The 16,672-nt window shown below is 35.4% G+C and overlaps 1 protein-coding gene across 14 annotated transcripts in view; it reads right to left on the bottom strand.

Annotated features, from left to right (window-relative positions):
• The window catches only part of LOC134533636 (protein transport protein Sec31A), a 306,350-nt gene that overhangs the window by 223,916 nt on the left and 65,762 nt on the right, over window positions 1–16,672 (bottom strand). For all 14 annotated transcript variants that reach the window (XM_063371142.1, XM_063371141.1, XM_063371143.1 and 11 more), the window contains exons 8-9: window positions 7,622–7,747; window positions 6,513–6,797 (exon numbers count right to left, since the gene is read on the bottom strand). In XM_063371142.1, coding sequence (XP_063227212.1) covers window positions 6,513–6,797; window positions 7,622–7,747 — 411 coding nt within the window. The remainder of the gene's footprint in view (window positions 1–6,512; window positions 6,798–7,621; window positions 7,748–16,672) is intronic.

Below are 16,672 nucleotides of genomic sequence, written 5' to 3'. Positions count from 1 at the left end.
TTTACGCCGATCCTTCGGACATTGAAGCCCAGAACCTCCTAATTATGCTCCGCCAGTGAACAGTCCACTATGGAACATTTTGAATATGTACTCCAGCACCAATCAGAGCAATTAAGGTTTTTATAACTATTAAATTTATTATGGTCATTTTCATAGTCTCATTTATAAAATGTATCAAAAATTGTAATTAATGACTTCAAATGGCCCGGGCCCACTTTAAAATAATTTATTATTAATTCCAATAATTGTAATTTTGTAATTTCAAAGAACATCAAAATAAGACAATGCAAATTTTAATTAACAATAAAAAGGGTAAACTTTAAGCAAACATATTTGTTTATCACTTCAAATACAATCCTCCTTCCTAGTTCCCATTGTGAGAACTACAGTAGAACCCTGTTATAACAATCTGAAAGTAGTAGTTTATATGTTCACTACAGAGGGGAAACTTTATATCTGGGAAAACTTTTATATTGGCAATACATACTCAAAAGCAAAATCTTAACTACACATAAGCCTAAGCCAAGAAAAGAACAAATGAAAACTCAAAGCAACAGTTTTATGAACAAATGCAGATATTATTTTTAATGAACTACACATGTACAAACTTTCTATTACCTAATAGTTCTTGGACATCGGCGTATTATCCTTTTTTCAGGCATTTAATACTCTGTGATGTTTTCGCAGCTTGAGAAAGAAGATTGTTCAGCTTGTTTAATATTGTACTTAATGTGGATGTTGCAATTCCCCAGTTCCTTTGCTATTAACACGTGCGGGACAGTGGGGTTGGAGTCTACGTTTTTAATAATGTCCAGTTTATCTCGCACAGATAATGCCTTACATTTTTTACCACGTTTTTCACCCTTTTTTATGTACGTATTTCTTATTGAAGCACATTTGCAGCTTAATAACACGAAATTCTTTTTATCTTCAAAAGTAAATAAACAAAAAATAACGAGTCTGGCGCATCAAAGATCACTACGTATCATTTAGTATCGCAGTTGCTAAAGCTGAAACGAAATTTTCTCACTTTCTATGGAAAAATTTAGAGTTCTATCTAGTGGAAGTCTTACGAATCTTACTCGATCAAAATGTCCGAAACGTGAACGATAAAAATGAGGCGTAAAAATATTGAATTTGCTGCTATAATGTACATACGTATTTGTGTGGCGGTAATTTATGTTTAATTTTGATAACATATTAAATTAAATGTACACGCGTTCACCCATTTTTTAACTATGCAGGGACAACTATTTTTTATTTTCACCAAACTGATCACCATTTTTGGCTACACGTAGCCTACCGAGGCCACTCGAATACGACTTATTTATTTATTTATTTATTTATTTGTTACATGCCACACCAACAGCACAAGGCTCCAACGGTGGGCACAACATGTAAGACATGTAAAAAAAACAAATACAGTAACAGAACAGAACAATAAATTATAAGAACAACAAAAAGTAGGACAAACAAAGACAAGACAACATAACATACAAATATCCATGAGTGCTTAACTTCTGAAAAGTACTTAAAATAACAAAAATGTTTCATGAGAGTAATAAATGTATAAATACAGAACATATAATATTATGTGGAAAAATACAGTTGGTATCCTTAGATTAATACATCTGGTATTAAATAATTTAGGTAATAACATTAGAGCAAAGATAATTAATCTTTGGATGCCGAAATAATAATTTTTTTAACAAGTTTTTTCTCTCTGGTAGGTTGTAAGTGATTAACATACAAATTAAAATTGTTAACAAGTCTATATATAATATCATTTGTATTTAAAAGTGTGCACAAAAAAGGTGGGTTACGGCTATTAAAAGAAGGAATTTTAATGCCAGTAACATCAAATATATGAGGACATATAAGATTACCATAATAACAATGGAAGACAAAAATGGCATCTAAGATCTTTCTTCTAGTTGATAATGAACCAAGGAGGGAATTTAAATCTATGTTATTGATGGTATTTAATTTTTTGTTAACATAGTCAGATACTTTAGATTGAATCCTGTCAAGCTTTTCAATATCAGTGTTATTGATGCTGTTCCATATAATAGAACCATATTCAAGTTTTGATCTTATTAGAGCTGTATAGAGGGAGAGAATAGAGTCAATATTGGAGGTGTTAACCCTTTCCTGCCTAGAAATGTAAAAAAATTGAATTTTTTTAATTTTTATTTCATTTTTAGATTTAAGTAGGCATAAAAGGAGGCCATAATTTTTTCCAAATTTTTTTATTTATATTTAATATTTTTTTTAATGATGGGACTTTTAAGTCCTGACAGGCATTTATCATATGTCCAGCTCAACAAACAAAAAAAAGGGCGCTCCAGACTGGTGCAGCGCTGCCGTTTTAGTGCTGCAACCTCTTGGCTGTCAATCGAACTTCTTCGACAACTGGCAGAGCGGAGCTATACAGGGACCCAGAGGTCCCGACAGTCAGCATGTGGTTTCAAACATGCACACACTATTTCTATGGGGCTTCAAACATTGTGGGACTCACAAGTACCGCCAGGCAGGAAAGGGTTAAAGGTGATAAATTTAATTAGACCAAGTATTTTGTTAGATACCGAGATAATGTTTTCAATGTGAAGATGAAAAAATAGTTTTTGATCCAGTAAAATTCCTAGGTCTTTGACATGTTGAGATTTTTTAATAGGTGAGTTATCAAGTTTGTATTCATATTGCAATGGGTAGGTTTTTCTAGAGAAGGTAATGATAGCAGTTTTTTCCATGTTTAGATTGACCAAATTATTTGTGCACCAATTTGCAATTTCTGTAATATCACATTGTAGAAGATAGCTGTCATGATATGAAGAGATTTTTCTATATATCTTTAAGTCATCGGCAAAAAGAGTGCCAACTGAGTTCTTTAATCCAGATGTTATATCATCAATGTAGATATTGAAAAGTAAAGGAGATAGTGTGCCACCTTGCGGGACGCCAGAAGGAGTTGGGTGGAGATCTGAACTTATATTCTGTACTGAAACATAAAAGTTTCTGTTATTTAAATAGCTTGTTAACCATGATAAATATTTATCACTTAGCCCAATTTTGGAACATTTACTTAGTAGTATTTGATGATTAACAGTGTCGAAAGCTTTAGCTAAATCAAAGTAACAAACATCTACTTGACCACGTGTGATGACTTCTGAATAAATAGGATTAAGAAAGGAGACTAAGTTTGTCATGGTTGTTTTACCTGTTCTGAACCCATGCTGTGAATCAGACAATCTATTATTTACGTTAAACGCTAAGTGTTTAAATATTATTTTGTCAAAAATTTTGGCAAATCCATTTAACAGGGATATAGGCCTATAATTTGAAACAATAGAAGTTTTGCCCTTTTTGTGTACAGGAATAACCTTGGCAATTTTCCATTTATCAGGGTAGATGCTATTTAGAATACTGAAATTATATATATGCTGTAAGAGAGGAGCAAGGATTAAGGAGCAACCTTTGATGATAAAATTTGGTATGTTATCAGGTCCTGTGGACAAAGTAGATTTTAAGGTTTTTATACTCCATAGGACTAAACTAATCGAGATATTAGACATTGGAATATTGTATGAACAACAAGGAGATATGTTTTGGTTATTTGTGTTATTTGTAGTAACATAGACACTTGAAAAATATTCAGCAAAGGAATTTGCAATTAAATAATTATTATCCGTAATTGAGTTATTAATTTTAATTGAGGGATGCTGACTATAACCCTTTCTCATTATTTTAACATAATTCCAAAATTCTTTAGGGTTTTGCTTAATTTTATTGTTAATATTACAAAGCCAGTTTGTTTTATCCCTACACATAAGTGATTTAGTTTCCTTACGGTAATCTGAGAATAATAAATAGTAAAAAGGATTCAGATTTCGTTTATATAATTTATGATAGTGCGATTTCTTCTTAAGAGATTTTATTAGTTGGTTGGAATACCATAGGGGATATTTTTTAGCCTTTTTAATAGTAGTAGGTACAAATAAATCTATAAGATCATTCATTGTACACGTTAAGTAGTCAACCATGGTATTTATATTTTTAGAATTGTATAAAATTGACCAGTCATGGTCCCTAAGAGCAATAAAAAGGCCGAGATAGTCACCAATCTTATAGTTTTTATATGAAGACGGTGTATTATCGTTTATTGACATATCAAATTGGAAGTTTATCTCTAATGCAGGATGAAAGCTATCTTCTTTAACTAGTGGTTCCAGAGCTTTGCTAACCAGACATGATTCAATATTAGTGAGACATAGGTCCAAGAGTTGGGCCGAAGGTTGAGTTTGATTAAGCTGAATTAAACCTCTTGCTGATACAAAGTTGATTAATGATCTGGCTTTCGACTTAATATTTGAATGAACTATATTTTGGGTATGTAATTGAGGCCAGACAATGCCTGGAACATTAAAATCACCAATTATTAATAAAGAGACATCAGAATTCACAAACTTATCTTCAAGGGCCTCAAAGTATGAAGTGTAAGCTGAAGGAGTTGTTTGAGGGGGAATATAGATATTCCCAATGATTAAAGGTTTATCATGTGTTCTTATATTTATCCAGACAGCTTCTATTCCTGGATAGTCATATTCATGCGTAGATGTTACATTTTTGAATTTATGTTTATTAACAGCAGTCAGGACACCACCACCTCTACTCTTCAAAGTTAATACAGGGTCCCTATCAGAACTGTAAATAAGGTAATTATTGTTGAAATAATGAGAATTCAGACTATTATCGGTGAACCAAGTTTCAGTTAGACATACTAAATCATTATCACTACGCGAGATGTTTTCAAAAAATTCAATTGCTTTGGTTCTCAAGCCTCTTACATTCTGATAAAATAAAATAAACTCCTCATTTTTAAGTTTCACACTGAACTAGTGAGAAGCCCCTCCAGGCGCTAAGGCAGAAGTAGGAGCAGATGTAGGCTTAGAAATAGCAGTAGAATTAGTTGCGATGTTGCAGGTAGAGGTGTTTAGTTCCTCGGTAGTGGATGAGTTGCTCAAGATTTGTTCTGGGTGTAATTTACCATAGAAGGGGCTTATTAGGCAGCCGCTGGGCCAAAACACAATGTTATTAATTCGACTGAAGTCCTCTTCTAAAACCTGAACATGGAAGGAGGCATATGAATTGAATTTAGTTTTCATCTTCGTTACTTTAATATGATCTAAGTTCAGTTCACTTGAGATGTATTCTACAATTTCTTGTTCTTGTACACTTGGGTCGAAACGAGTCACAAAAAGAGCTTTCATTCTTTTGGGTGCTGGTTTGGGTATCATTTTAAGTGTGGAAATGTTACGAATCCCAATTTTCATAGGAGTTTTCTTCATTTCCGTTGAACGTTTAATGTCACTGGTATCTCTTGTGTTGGACTTACGCCTATGTTCCACTAACGTGAATGGTGTACTGTCGACACGTTCTTTGTCATCGTGTCTCATGACGCATCGGGATTCCTGCTGACTGGTAAGTAGGTCACGCGGCTGGCTGCGGTTTACCGTGTCCCGTTGAGAAATTACACGTTCCGCTGTCTTGTGAGTGGAAGAATTCTTAATTACTTGACTATAAGTTGCATTATGGTCTTTACCTGATGATAAATGTTCCTTTATTTGTATCATTTCTTGCCTAATTTTGACAGTTTCTTCTCTGGAATCAAGGAGTAGCGTTTTTAACACGAGGTTCTCACTTTTTAGTTCATCAACTTTGACACTTAGAGAATTCACTAGATTATATAGAGCTTCCATATTTATTTGATCTGACTTTAATGGTTCGATACGTAGCTCGTACATAGGTTTATCACATGATCCCGTCGCATTAGTAGGAGTTTTTTTCGTGGGTGATCGAAACATACTCGGATGAGTTAGATCGTGATTAAAAGTACACGCATCATTTAGGGTTGAGGGGAACCCCAATAAGTCAGACTGATTAAGTAGCGAATTATTAATACTGATTTTGTCACAAAACAACAGATATACACGGAGCGCGATCGCACACACACGACCGTCCGCTTTGAACACACGGCGGCTACTCGACACACGGCGGCTACTCGACACGGCGGCTACTTGATTATAATATGAACAGTGGCCAATCGAGTATCGTATTGCGGAGAAAAACTTCAATATGATCCAGAATAGACGTTTTGTGAAAAAACTTGTAATTAAATGAAAATATTTGAGATAAATGTGCATTATGTCGGCAAAATTTGTTCGTGGTACACGGGAAAACGTAACACCATTGACAAAAGTTGTGCTCTATATCCAATAAATTAATACATAACCTCACATCATTTTGCCGGGACTGAGACGGAAATTCACAATAAATGGGAATTCATTATAGGCGGGTTCACTATAAACGGGTTCTACTGTAATTAATTAAAAGTAGGAGAATGCTAGAGCATCTACCTTGCTAATGACGTCCCTTGGCTTGAACCCAGCAGGGCTAGTAGCATGGGCCGAGGGTCCAGGGATAATCACAGAGTAGGAGAATGCTACAGCATCTACCTTGCTAACGACGTCGTCTTGCTTGAAGCCCAGCAGAGCCAGCAGCTCAGTCCGAGGGTCCGTCGAGAGGCGTGCCCGCAGAAACCTCCACATCTGTTTGTGGTGGGGGGAGCGGGCGTCCGCTGCTTTGTCGTCACAGAACTCTGCGAGCTGCCCACACTGAAGCACCTGCTCCAGCAGCTGCGAGCGTTCCACCAGCTGGGGCTCCGTCACCACCTGGCTCACGTACACCAGGCGTCGTGCGCCTCCCGCTTCCCACTCGAACGTTGCCAGCTTTCCGCCAAACTGCAACCAGCACTTCATTTACTGGATTACTGGAACATCTTTAATAATATCATCTTCCTAACTACTAAACCGTTTGCAATTTACAGCAACTGAAGTATGTGAGAGCCCTCTGGCCCTCTCCCACCCCCCACACGCACGTAACCATGTACACACACACATGCACATACATACATGCACACATTTGTTGTTGAACAAATCACAGCACCATTACCAAAGAATGTACGCTTTCATACAAGAATACCAGCCAGATGCCGAAGGGTACACAATTATTACTGTGGTTGACATATTGAGTTCTCAATGCAGAGTTTTGCTTCTAACCAGCAAAAGTTTGAGTGAGATGTGCTTCTTCAGTACGTTTCTCAAGTTAAAATTTTATTGAAAATTGTTCTGTTGCATAAAGTTCTTTGTAAAATGAAACATACAAGCAAAAATTTCTAATTTTCTTTTTACAATAGCCTAATTTTTTTAATTTCTAATTTAGGCTTGAAGACTTTCTCCCCCCCCCCCCCCCCCCCAAAAAAAAAAAAAAGGACTTCATAACATTTTGTAAGGCCACTGTTTCTCATGTCAGCTTTACTTGATTATGGACTCAGAATCGAGTATCAAAAGTGTGGTATCGTCCCACCTCTACCCTAGACCAAACAGTGCACTAATGTTTGCAGGCTTTCACGGCCATTGTCTGAAGTAGCTTGGCTTCTGGGTTGTAGCCGTGTCCTTAGCAAATAATTCACCAACGTTTCGGTCGACATTGCAGTCACCATCATCAGGGAGCAGTTATCAGTGCCAAACTACTTCAAACTCGACTCGAGTGGAGTGCCACTCACCCCGAAGGCAGCACGACACGGCCTGCGCAGCCACCTGGGAGCCCTGCGCAGGTCCACAGCAGCCGCCTGCGGCTGTGAGCTCGGGGCCTGGGCGAACGCATCCATGCCAGGGAACGAGTCTGCAATCTGAGACAAGCTCTGCTCACACGGCTGCCAATACTCACTTACACCTGTTTATTATCAAATCTTTGCAGCATTAAGATGATATACATTCAGTGGGATCTCGACAAAGTATTTCACTTTGAGGTGATTTAGGATTTTAAGTATGTAAACAAATTTTTTCAAATTTCAACAATACCTCAACATTATACAAGATACATATAAATGTTAAGTATGCACTAATTTTATCATAAAATAAATATGAATATTGTTTGACACTAAAATAAAATTTCTCATGTTCATGTTCACTTAAAAACACAACAGCGGTGCTAAAATTCACTTAAAAACACAAAAGCGGTGCTAAAAAATTGAAAAGAAAAAAAAAATTGGTTGTCTGTAATATTGGTTTACGGACAATAGTTTAACACGACAACGTCATAACAAAACATTGATGAAATGATTGCATACTTTATGAATAAAATTGAATCATTTTTAATTTAATAATAAAAGAATAAATACTTGAAATTATACTAGTAATCAGATTTTTAAAATGCAAGAAAAATTAACCTTTATTGCCGAAAATGTTGTTGTAATTAGTAGTGATGGGATTTTCGATACTTCGATACCTAGATACCTTCGATACTTGACGGTATCGCAAAGTATCGAGTATCGATACTGTAAGTTCGATACTTTTGTTTTGATACCGGAATGCTTGTTCATTTGAATTGAATTAAGTTTTGAGTCGCCATCGTACAAAATAAAACGACATTAGAACCTCGATGATACATTTTCCCGTGTCATACGCTGATTAATTTTGGTCCCGCCAAAAGAACTATATTTACAATGGTTTACTTTCCCGGATCATACAATTATAAAATCATTAACTTCCCGTTTCATACGTTTTTACGAAGCGGAAAAGTCCTAAAATTCACACATTTTTTTGTTATATTCCTCCTGATAAAATACGTTTTAATGCTTTTATTTTGAAAAACGTTCATTGTTTACCTTTGCAAACGTAAGAAAATAACTTTATCGCACCATAGATATGGATAGTATCAGGAAGACTGTGCACTTCACTAATAGCATCTATGGCCAGCACCAAGCAAGACTAGTGGCGCAAACTAGCAATGATTATGAAAATGGTGCTGCGCTTTACCAAGGCACAGATCTCATATTTTGTGCATTCATTAATCTTTGAATTGAATATACCCGTTTGTTATTGTTTTCTTACGATCGGATTGTTTTGTATTTTCCTTTTCTAAGTTAAAATTTTATTGAAAATTGTTCTGTTGCATAAAGTTGTTTGTAAAATGTAACAAACAAGCAAAAATTTCTGTTTTTCTTTTTACAATAGCTTATTTTTTTTTAATTTCTAGTTTAGGCTTGGTGACATCCCCCCCCCCCCCTCCGCCAAAAAAGGACTTAATAACATTTTGTAAGGCCACTTTTTCTCATGTCAGCTTTTCTTGATTATGGACTGTATTTTACATTTCTGGTGGTTTTATTATATGTATATATAATGATGAATTCATATTTTTCATTAATATAATGCAATTATTTACACATTATGTATTTAAGTTTAATCTGACATTGTGCTGGTATGCTAGATTGAATTTATATAGTTTAAAACTAATTTATGTTATTTGTAATAATTGTTACTTAATGGGAAAGTATTTTTCCCTGGAGTATCGAAAGTATCGAAAGTATCGAAAGTATCGAAAGTATCGAAATTATCGAACTGAAAAAACAATACAGAATCGAGTATCGAAAGTGTGGTATCGTCCCACCTCTAGTAATAAGCAATGAAAACCACTTTAACTTTTCACTTCACTTTATAAACAGTTGAGTGTAAGAGAGACAGATGCGGCGCCAGTGTACAATGAGCGTAACGGGACACAGTGTAAGAGAAATATGTGCGTAATGGGACACTTTTTCGTGCGTGCAGCCGGTGTTCATCGATTTATTAGATGTTGTCACGTCAAAAAAATGTGTGTGTTACTGTAAATATATCTGAAATTATTTCAGTTAAATAATTTTACTTGAATCTACTCATTACTGAATACCCTAAACAAATAGGTTTACATATATTTATATGACAAACTTTTGATTTAGACACTGATTATTAGTTCGTTCCCATAAACTAATCTGGAAAACTATTAATCACATTAACAAAATCTATAACACACTGTTGTCCAACTGATCATCATCATCATCATACCATTTGAAAATGAATGTTTGTTTACATATTTCCGCTTTTTGACGCAATTTAAAATGCTTGTGCTGCCCCGCAGGGCCTGGTTCGCCCGATAATCTGCTTGATATTACGACGCTGTTCCAACTATATGCCAGCGCCCCCGGCTGACGTGGTATGGCAACTTACGTAAGGCTGTTCCAAACACCGTTCGCCACCGTTCGGCCAGTCATCTGCTTGCTTTATATTTATTCAGTGTCGCTGTTCCAAGCTGACGTCAGTGCCCCCGAGCGGTGTGCGTAGGCTTTAAAACTTCGCCTGTTTGTCTATCTATCCAAACATTATGCCGGAAAGGAAAATAAACGCTGTAGTTTTGCGTATTTTTACATTATATTTTTGGGTTTAACATTATAACGTGAGCGTGTATAAGCTTTTGTTTGCTTTAGAACATTTATGACTAATGTTCAGTGGTGGCCATGTTGCGGTGTTTGTTTAACAGTGACGAGACAAGTATTTTACCCAGTATTTAAATTTCGCGTAAAAACACTGCGATTTCGCGTAAAAACACTGCGACTTCGCGTTTTAATACTAAATTTCGTGTAAAAACGCTGTGTTATGGTGATTTCGCGTAAAAACGGTATTTTACGGTGATTTTGCGTTTATCGTCGTTTTATCAGGATCGCGAAAAGTACAGGCACCTAATAATGTACCATCTCATCCAAATGAAAATGAGTTGAAATAAGCAGATGGAAACATTTTTGTATCCTATTTGCCTCCAAATGTGACTGCGCTCATTCAGCCAATGGATCAAGGTGTAATTGTAACATTAAAGAGGCATTACCGACGAGAACTATTAAACTTACTGCTGGAGGAAGATAGGGCAATGGTTCAGTTTTGGAAAAACATGAACTTAAAGGAAGCAATTTATCTTGTTGTTAAGGCGTGGGGAATGGTCTCAAAAATAAACATAGTCAGATCTTGGAGAAAGTTGTATTGTGACATTGAAGGTTCAGCTGATAGCTTCCACGGCTTTGAAAAAGAAGACATTGAGACGGAAAACTTTGCTGAGTCGCTTCATTCGACTATAAAAAACAATGAGCAATTTGCTTATGTTGATGAAGAAAACATAGAGGAATGGCTACAAACTGACGTCTTGCTTCCTGGGTATGAAATTAAAAGTGATGACGACATTGTCAGTTGGAACACATGCGCGGCCGCCGATGTCAGTTCAAGTGATGAGGGCGACGGGGAAGATTTGACTCCAGCAAAACGTGTGAATCTGCAAACTGCGTTAGAGTCAACAGAAACACTTTTACAGTTTATGGAACAGGAAGAAGATAGTGTGTTCTCAGATATTCTTACATTAAGAAAAGTAAGATTAAACATCAAACGAAAAATAAACAAGTCGCGACAGAAAAAAGTAACAGACTTCTTTCAAAAACTTAAAATGCTTAAAATGTGTTCAAAGTTCTAAACATCTAGTTTATAATGTTCTTAAGATAACTTTTGTAAATGTTTGTACCGAATTCCTTTGTTTTAAATTGCAAACCGCTCCACTTCAACTCCTCACTGTGAATGTGTCACGCTGTAGGGGCCAGTAAATCATTCCTCTCGGTGACAGTGACGACAGTAGTGACGAAGATAGTGGTGGTAGGTCTGATTCAAGTCTGGAAGGGATAGCACCACTGCCAGATAGTGATTAGGTGAGTACCAAATCGTAACACTATCATATTGTTGTCTTACGTTACGGTGCTATTTTATTGATTATTCAAAAAATAAACGTTGTTTGCTTTTGTGTCCTGAACGGTAACGGGCCCATTTTCCTGTTATATTACTTCTCCGTTATTTTATTAGCACCGACTGTACTGAAGTGTGTGTGTTGCAACTAGTGCTTGGCATGCAAGATAAATTCAGCCTATCACTTGCTGACGCAGCGCAGTGATACGACGGTGTTTGTTTATTTCAAAACTCAGCTAAGAGTGAACGAAGAATACAGTAGAACCCCTGTCATACACTTTTCAACGTAGGGCACATAAATGGTGTATGATGCGGGAAAGTTTATGAAACAGGGAATGGCAATAAAAAATTTTTTTTCAATCTAGCATACCAGCACAATGTCAGATTAAACTTCAATACATAATGTGTAAATAATTGCATTATATTAATGAAAGATATGAATTCATCATTATATATACATATAATAAAACCACCAGAAATGTAGAATAGTCCATAATCAAGTAAAGCAGTCCTTTCTTGGAAGATGAAGGGGGGGGGGGGGGGGGGGGAGGTCACCAAGCCTAAATTAGAAATTAAAAAAATCAGGCTATTGTAAAAAGAAAATCAGAAATTTTTTTGTGTTTGTTTCATTTTACAAACAATATTATGCAACACAACAATTTTCAATAAAATTTTAACTTAGAAAAGGAAAATACAAAACAATCCGATCGTAAGAAAACAATAACAAACGGGTATATTCAATTCAAAGATTAATGAATGCACAAAATATGAGATCTGTGCCTTGGTAAAGCGCAGCACCATTTTCATAATCATTGCTAGTTTGCGCCACTAGTCTTGCTTGGTGCTGGCCATAGATGCTATTAGTGAAGTGCACAGTCTTCCTGATACTATCCATATCTATGGTGCGATAAAGTTATTTTCTTACGTTTGCAAAGGTAAACAATGAACGTTTTTCAAAATAAAAGCATTAAAACGTATTTTATCAGGAGGAATATAACAAAAAAAATTTTGTGAATTTTGGACTTTTCCGCTTCGTAAAAACGTATGAAACGGGAAATTAATTATTTTATAAGTGTATGTTCCGGGAAAGAAAACCATTGTAAATATAGTACTTTCGGCGGGACCAAAATTAATCGGCGTATGACACGGGAAAATGTATGAAACGGGAACATATCATAGAGGTTCTACTGTATATATAACGACCCCTCATGGTTCCCGAGATTAGGGTCGTTATAGAGAGGTGGTCGTTATAAGATTTCCGATCCATGTGCAACCCTATGTCATAATAGGCCGTTTTTCCACTAAGTCCACGTTCAGCAAGCTAAAAATAAAAATATCTAACATTTAAAATTCATAAAAATAAAGGGGGATAAAAGCACCGTGAATTATACGAGACAGAGACACAGTTTCAAAACCATGAAATCAAGTCAATGCACTGGTATGAAAAATCTTATCTCGAAAAGAATTTTAAAGGCAGTCATTCTGTAAAACAATAACTAGCCCGATGGTGTTACTGACAACAGAGCAATGAGCGAAGTGAGGCAGCGTCGCTTATGAGCGATGAAAAGAATGCGTGACCTTGGCAGCTATCAGCTGTCTTGGGCCCTCGGACTGGCCGGGCGGCTAGCCACACACCTTGGTTCAAAAACGACTCACGTGCCCACGTCTCCGCACACGAAAGACTTTAAAACCACTGCTGCCCAGCACTAAGCAGTCCGCTTCTATGTCAACAATGGACACGCACACAAAGCATGTGTATATATGTAATCTCAGAATGTCCACAGAAGGCTGTCTGTGGGCTAATGACCCTTGAGGCAAGCATGACTCGGCTAACCGCGATTTTCGATTATCCGACTCACTCGTCCCCTTCATTAACACGGATAATCGGGGTTCTACTGTACATAGCTTATAACATTGATTAAAATTTGAACTTAGTAATTAGGTGTTTTGTGATTAATCAGCAGTATTTTTATTTAACAGAATTGTCAGCTAATCAGAATTTTTTTTGCCAGATAATTAGGGTTTTGTGTCAAATATCAAGCAGTTTTGTTTAATTTAATAGAAGTTTTGTCAAAAAAAAATGTTTTGTTTGGCAAATGAAAAGTTTATTTAGTTTATTAGCATTTGAGGAACTAAACAAAAATTTTATTCAATCAGTACGAAATCTGTAAGAAATATATTCAATTGAAAACTTTTCAACTAATATTAGTTTCTCATTTTATAAAATGTTTCTATTTTATTGGAAGGAGTAAAATCATTCATTATACAATTATACTTAATTAAGTACAGTTAAGTGAAATTATGAAATAATTATTTTACCAAATTTACAGAAACATTTTGTAAGAACAATTGTTGATACAAAAGTATTCCATTATTATAACTGTTTTTTTAAGAAATATTTTATGCAATTTAACATAAAATAACCAAGAATTTTTATTATTGTTTGAAAATTCAGAAAATAAATTAATATTTCATTTGTTGTCAATATGTTATAAAGTAAATATGAATAATTTGAATTTTAATTAGTGATGGGATTTTTGATACTTTGATACCTCGATACCTTCGATACTTGACGGTATCGCAAAGTATTGAGTATCGAAACTGTAAGTTCGATTTTTTTTCGATGCCGGAATGCTTGTTCATTTGTATTGAATTAAGTTTTGAGTCGCCATCGTACAAAATACAACTACAGTAGAACCTCGATGATACGTCCCCGTTTCATACATTTTCCCGTGTCATAAGCCGATTAATTTTGGTCCTGCCGAAAGTACTATTTTTACAATGGTTTACTTTCCCGGAATATACACTTATAAAATCATTAATTTCCAGTTTCATACCTTTTTACAAAGCGGAAAAGTCCTAGAATTCACAAATTTTTTTGTTATATTCCTTGTGAAAAACTATGTTTTAATGCTTTTATTTTGAAAAACGTTCATTGTTTACCTTTGCAAACATAAAAAAATAACTTTATCGCACCATAGATATGGATAGTATGTAACGTTGCAAGACCCTGCCCTCCTAGCTGAATATTTTTCTTTTTGAACTATTTTATGAATTTCAATATTTCTTAAAAAGTCTTTCTAATGATATTTTACAGTTTCTATATATTTTAGGGTTAATATTTCACTTGCTGTATGCTTTAAGAATGTACCTGGTATTTTAACAGACATTTTCAATCATTAGTATTTTTTATGTAATTATTCACAAATAAGTCGCTGTACTAGATTTTTGCCTGTTTTGGCCTACTTTTTCAGGATTTTCTAAATAAGTTTAATTTTGTCAAGTAATTTGTATTATGATTACCGTTACATAACGTTATAAAACAATGAATTTGGTGTGGGATGTATTAGAGAGTGTCATAAGAGGCCTGTAAGTGCGAGTGAGAAAGAAACAGTGCTTGCCCCGCCAACAGAAATAAAAGCTGGGATTCACCATGGGTTGTGGGAACTGTGTGATAACTGCTGTCTCACGGTGTGGGAGAGAGAAGGAGAATGTAAAGTCCCCTGGCTCTATGGATAGAAAACAGTTTTCAATGTGTGTTCTGTTTTCCTATTGGCTTGTGATGTGTAGTGTGAATGAAGTGTGTGTGTGATTGGTCGGTGAGGTGACTTCTCCTCCCTGCGTGGAGGAGACGGTGGCAAGAGTTCACCAGTCGTCCATCGAACGCTGCACAAGTAGGTCGCGTTCGGTGGCTTCTCGCCAAATTATGTACAAATTGCGAAGAGAAAATTTAACGTCGGTAGCTAGAGCCATGCCGTTTAATAATCATTTGTTTTGAAACTTTTTGGATATATTAAATTAGAAATTGCGGCTACCGACGTTGGCGTTTGGCTCGGGGCGAAGTTCATTTTCGCTGGGTGCGGCCACGTTTGAGGCCGCACTGACTTTGTGTACTTACAGTAAAATGTTACTGAAGGACGTTATTTTACGCTAATTCTCATCGCGCAAGCTGCGAGCAGTTTTCGACAGGCGGAGGTACGAGTGGAACGAGTGAGAAAGATTTGAAAAGTGTTTGGATTCGTCTGTGCATTCTATTTGAAAAAATAAAAACAACAAAATTACAATCGGCGTTGAACATCTTTTTATTTTTGTATATAACAAAACGTTATAAGTATCAGGAAGACTGTGCACTTCACTAATAGCATCTATGGCCAGCACCAAGCAAGACTAGTGGCGCAAACTAGCAATGATTATGAAAATGGTGCCGTGCTTTACCAAGGCACGGATCTCATATTTTGTGCTTTCATTAATCTTTGAACTGAATATACCCGTTTGTTATTGTTTTCGTACAATCGGATTGTTTTGTATTTTACGTTTCTCGAGTTAAAATTTTATTGAAAATTGTTCTGTTGCATAAAGTTGTTTGTAAAATGAAACAAACAAGCAAAAATTTCTGATTTTCTTTTTACAATAGCCTAATTTTTTGAAATTATAATTTAGGCTTGGTGACTTTCCCCCCTTTCCAAGAAAGGACTTAATAACATTTTGTAAGGCCACTGTTTCTCATGTCAGCTTTTCTTGATTATGGACTGTATTTTACATATCTGGTGGTTTTATATATGTATATATAATGATGAATTCATATCTTTCATTAATATAATGCAATTATTCACACATTATGTATTTAAGTTTAATCTAACATTGTGCTGGTATGCTAGATTGAATTTATATAGTTTAAAACTAATTTATATTTGTAATAATTTATTGTTACTTAATGGGAAAATATTTTCCCTGGAGTATCGAAAGTATCGGACTGAAAAAACAATACAGAATCGAGTATGGAAAGTGTGGTATCGTCCCACCTCTAATTTTAATGTTTCAAATGAAATTGCACTGGTAAACACAAGTTAATTTTTTTTGGGATTCTCAGGTGCTTAATTAACATTATAATGCCTTACATTTATAAGGTGTACATAATTATCAGTAATAGGTAACATACATTTACTCCTGATAGCTGTTTTGAAACCATTTTATACCAATAATCAATCCCTATGATTTATGAAGGAAACGTTTTTAAAAGTTAA

Source organism: Bacillus rossius, chromosome 7 (genome assembly GCF_032445375.1).
Source record: "Bacillus rossius redtenbacheri isolate Brsri chromosome 7, Brsri_v3, whole genome shotgun sequence".
Taxonomy (NCBI): domain Eukaryota; kingdom Metazoa; phylum Arthropoda; class Insecta; order Phasmatodea; family Bacillidae; genus Bacillus; species Bacillus rossius.
Note: the sequence above shows the minus strand (reverse complement) of the source record. Positions and strands in the feature narration are given on the sequence as shown.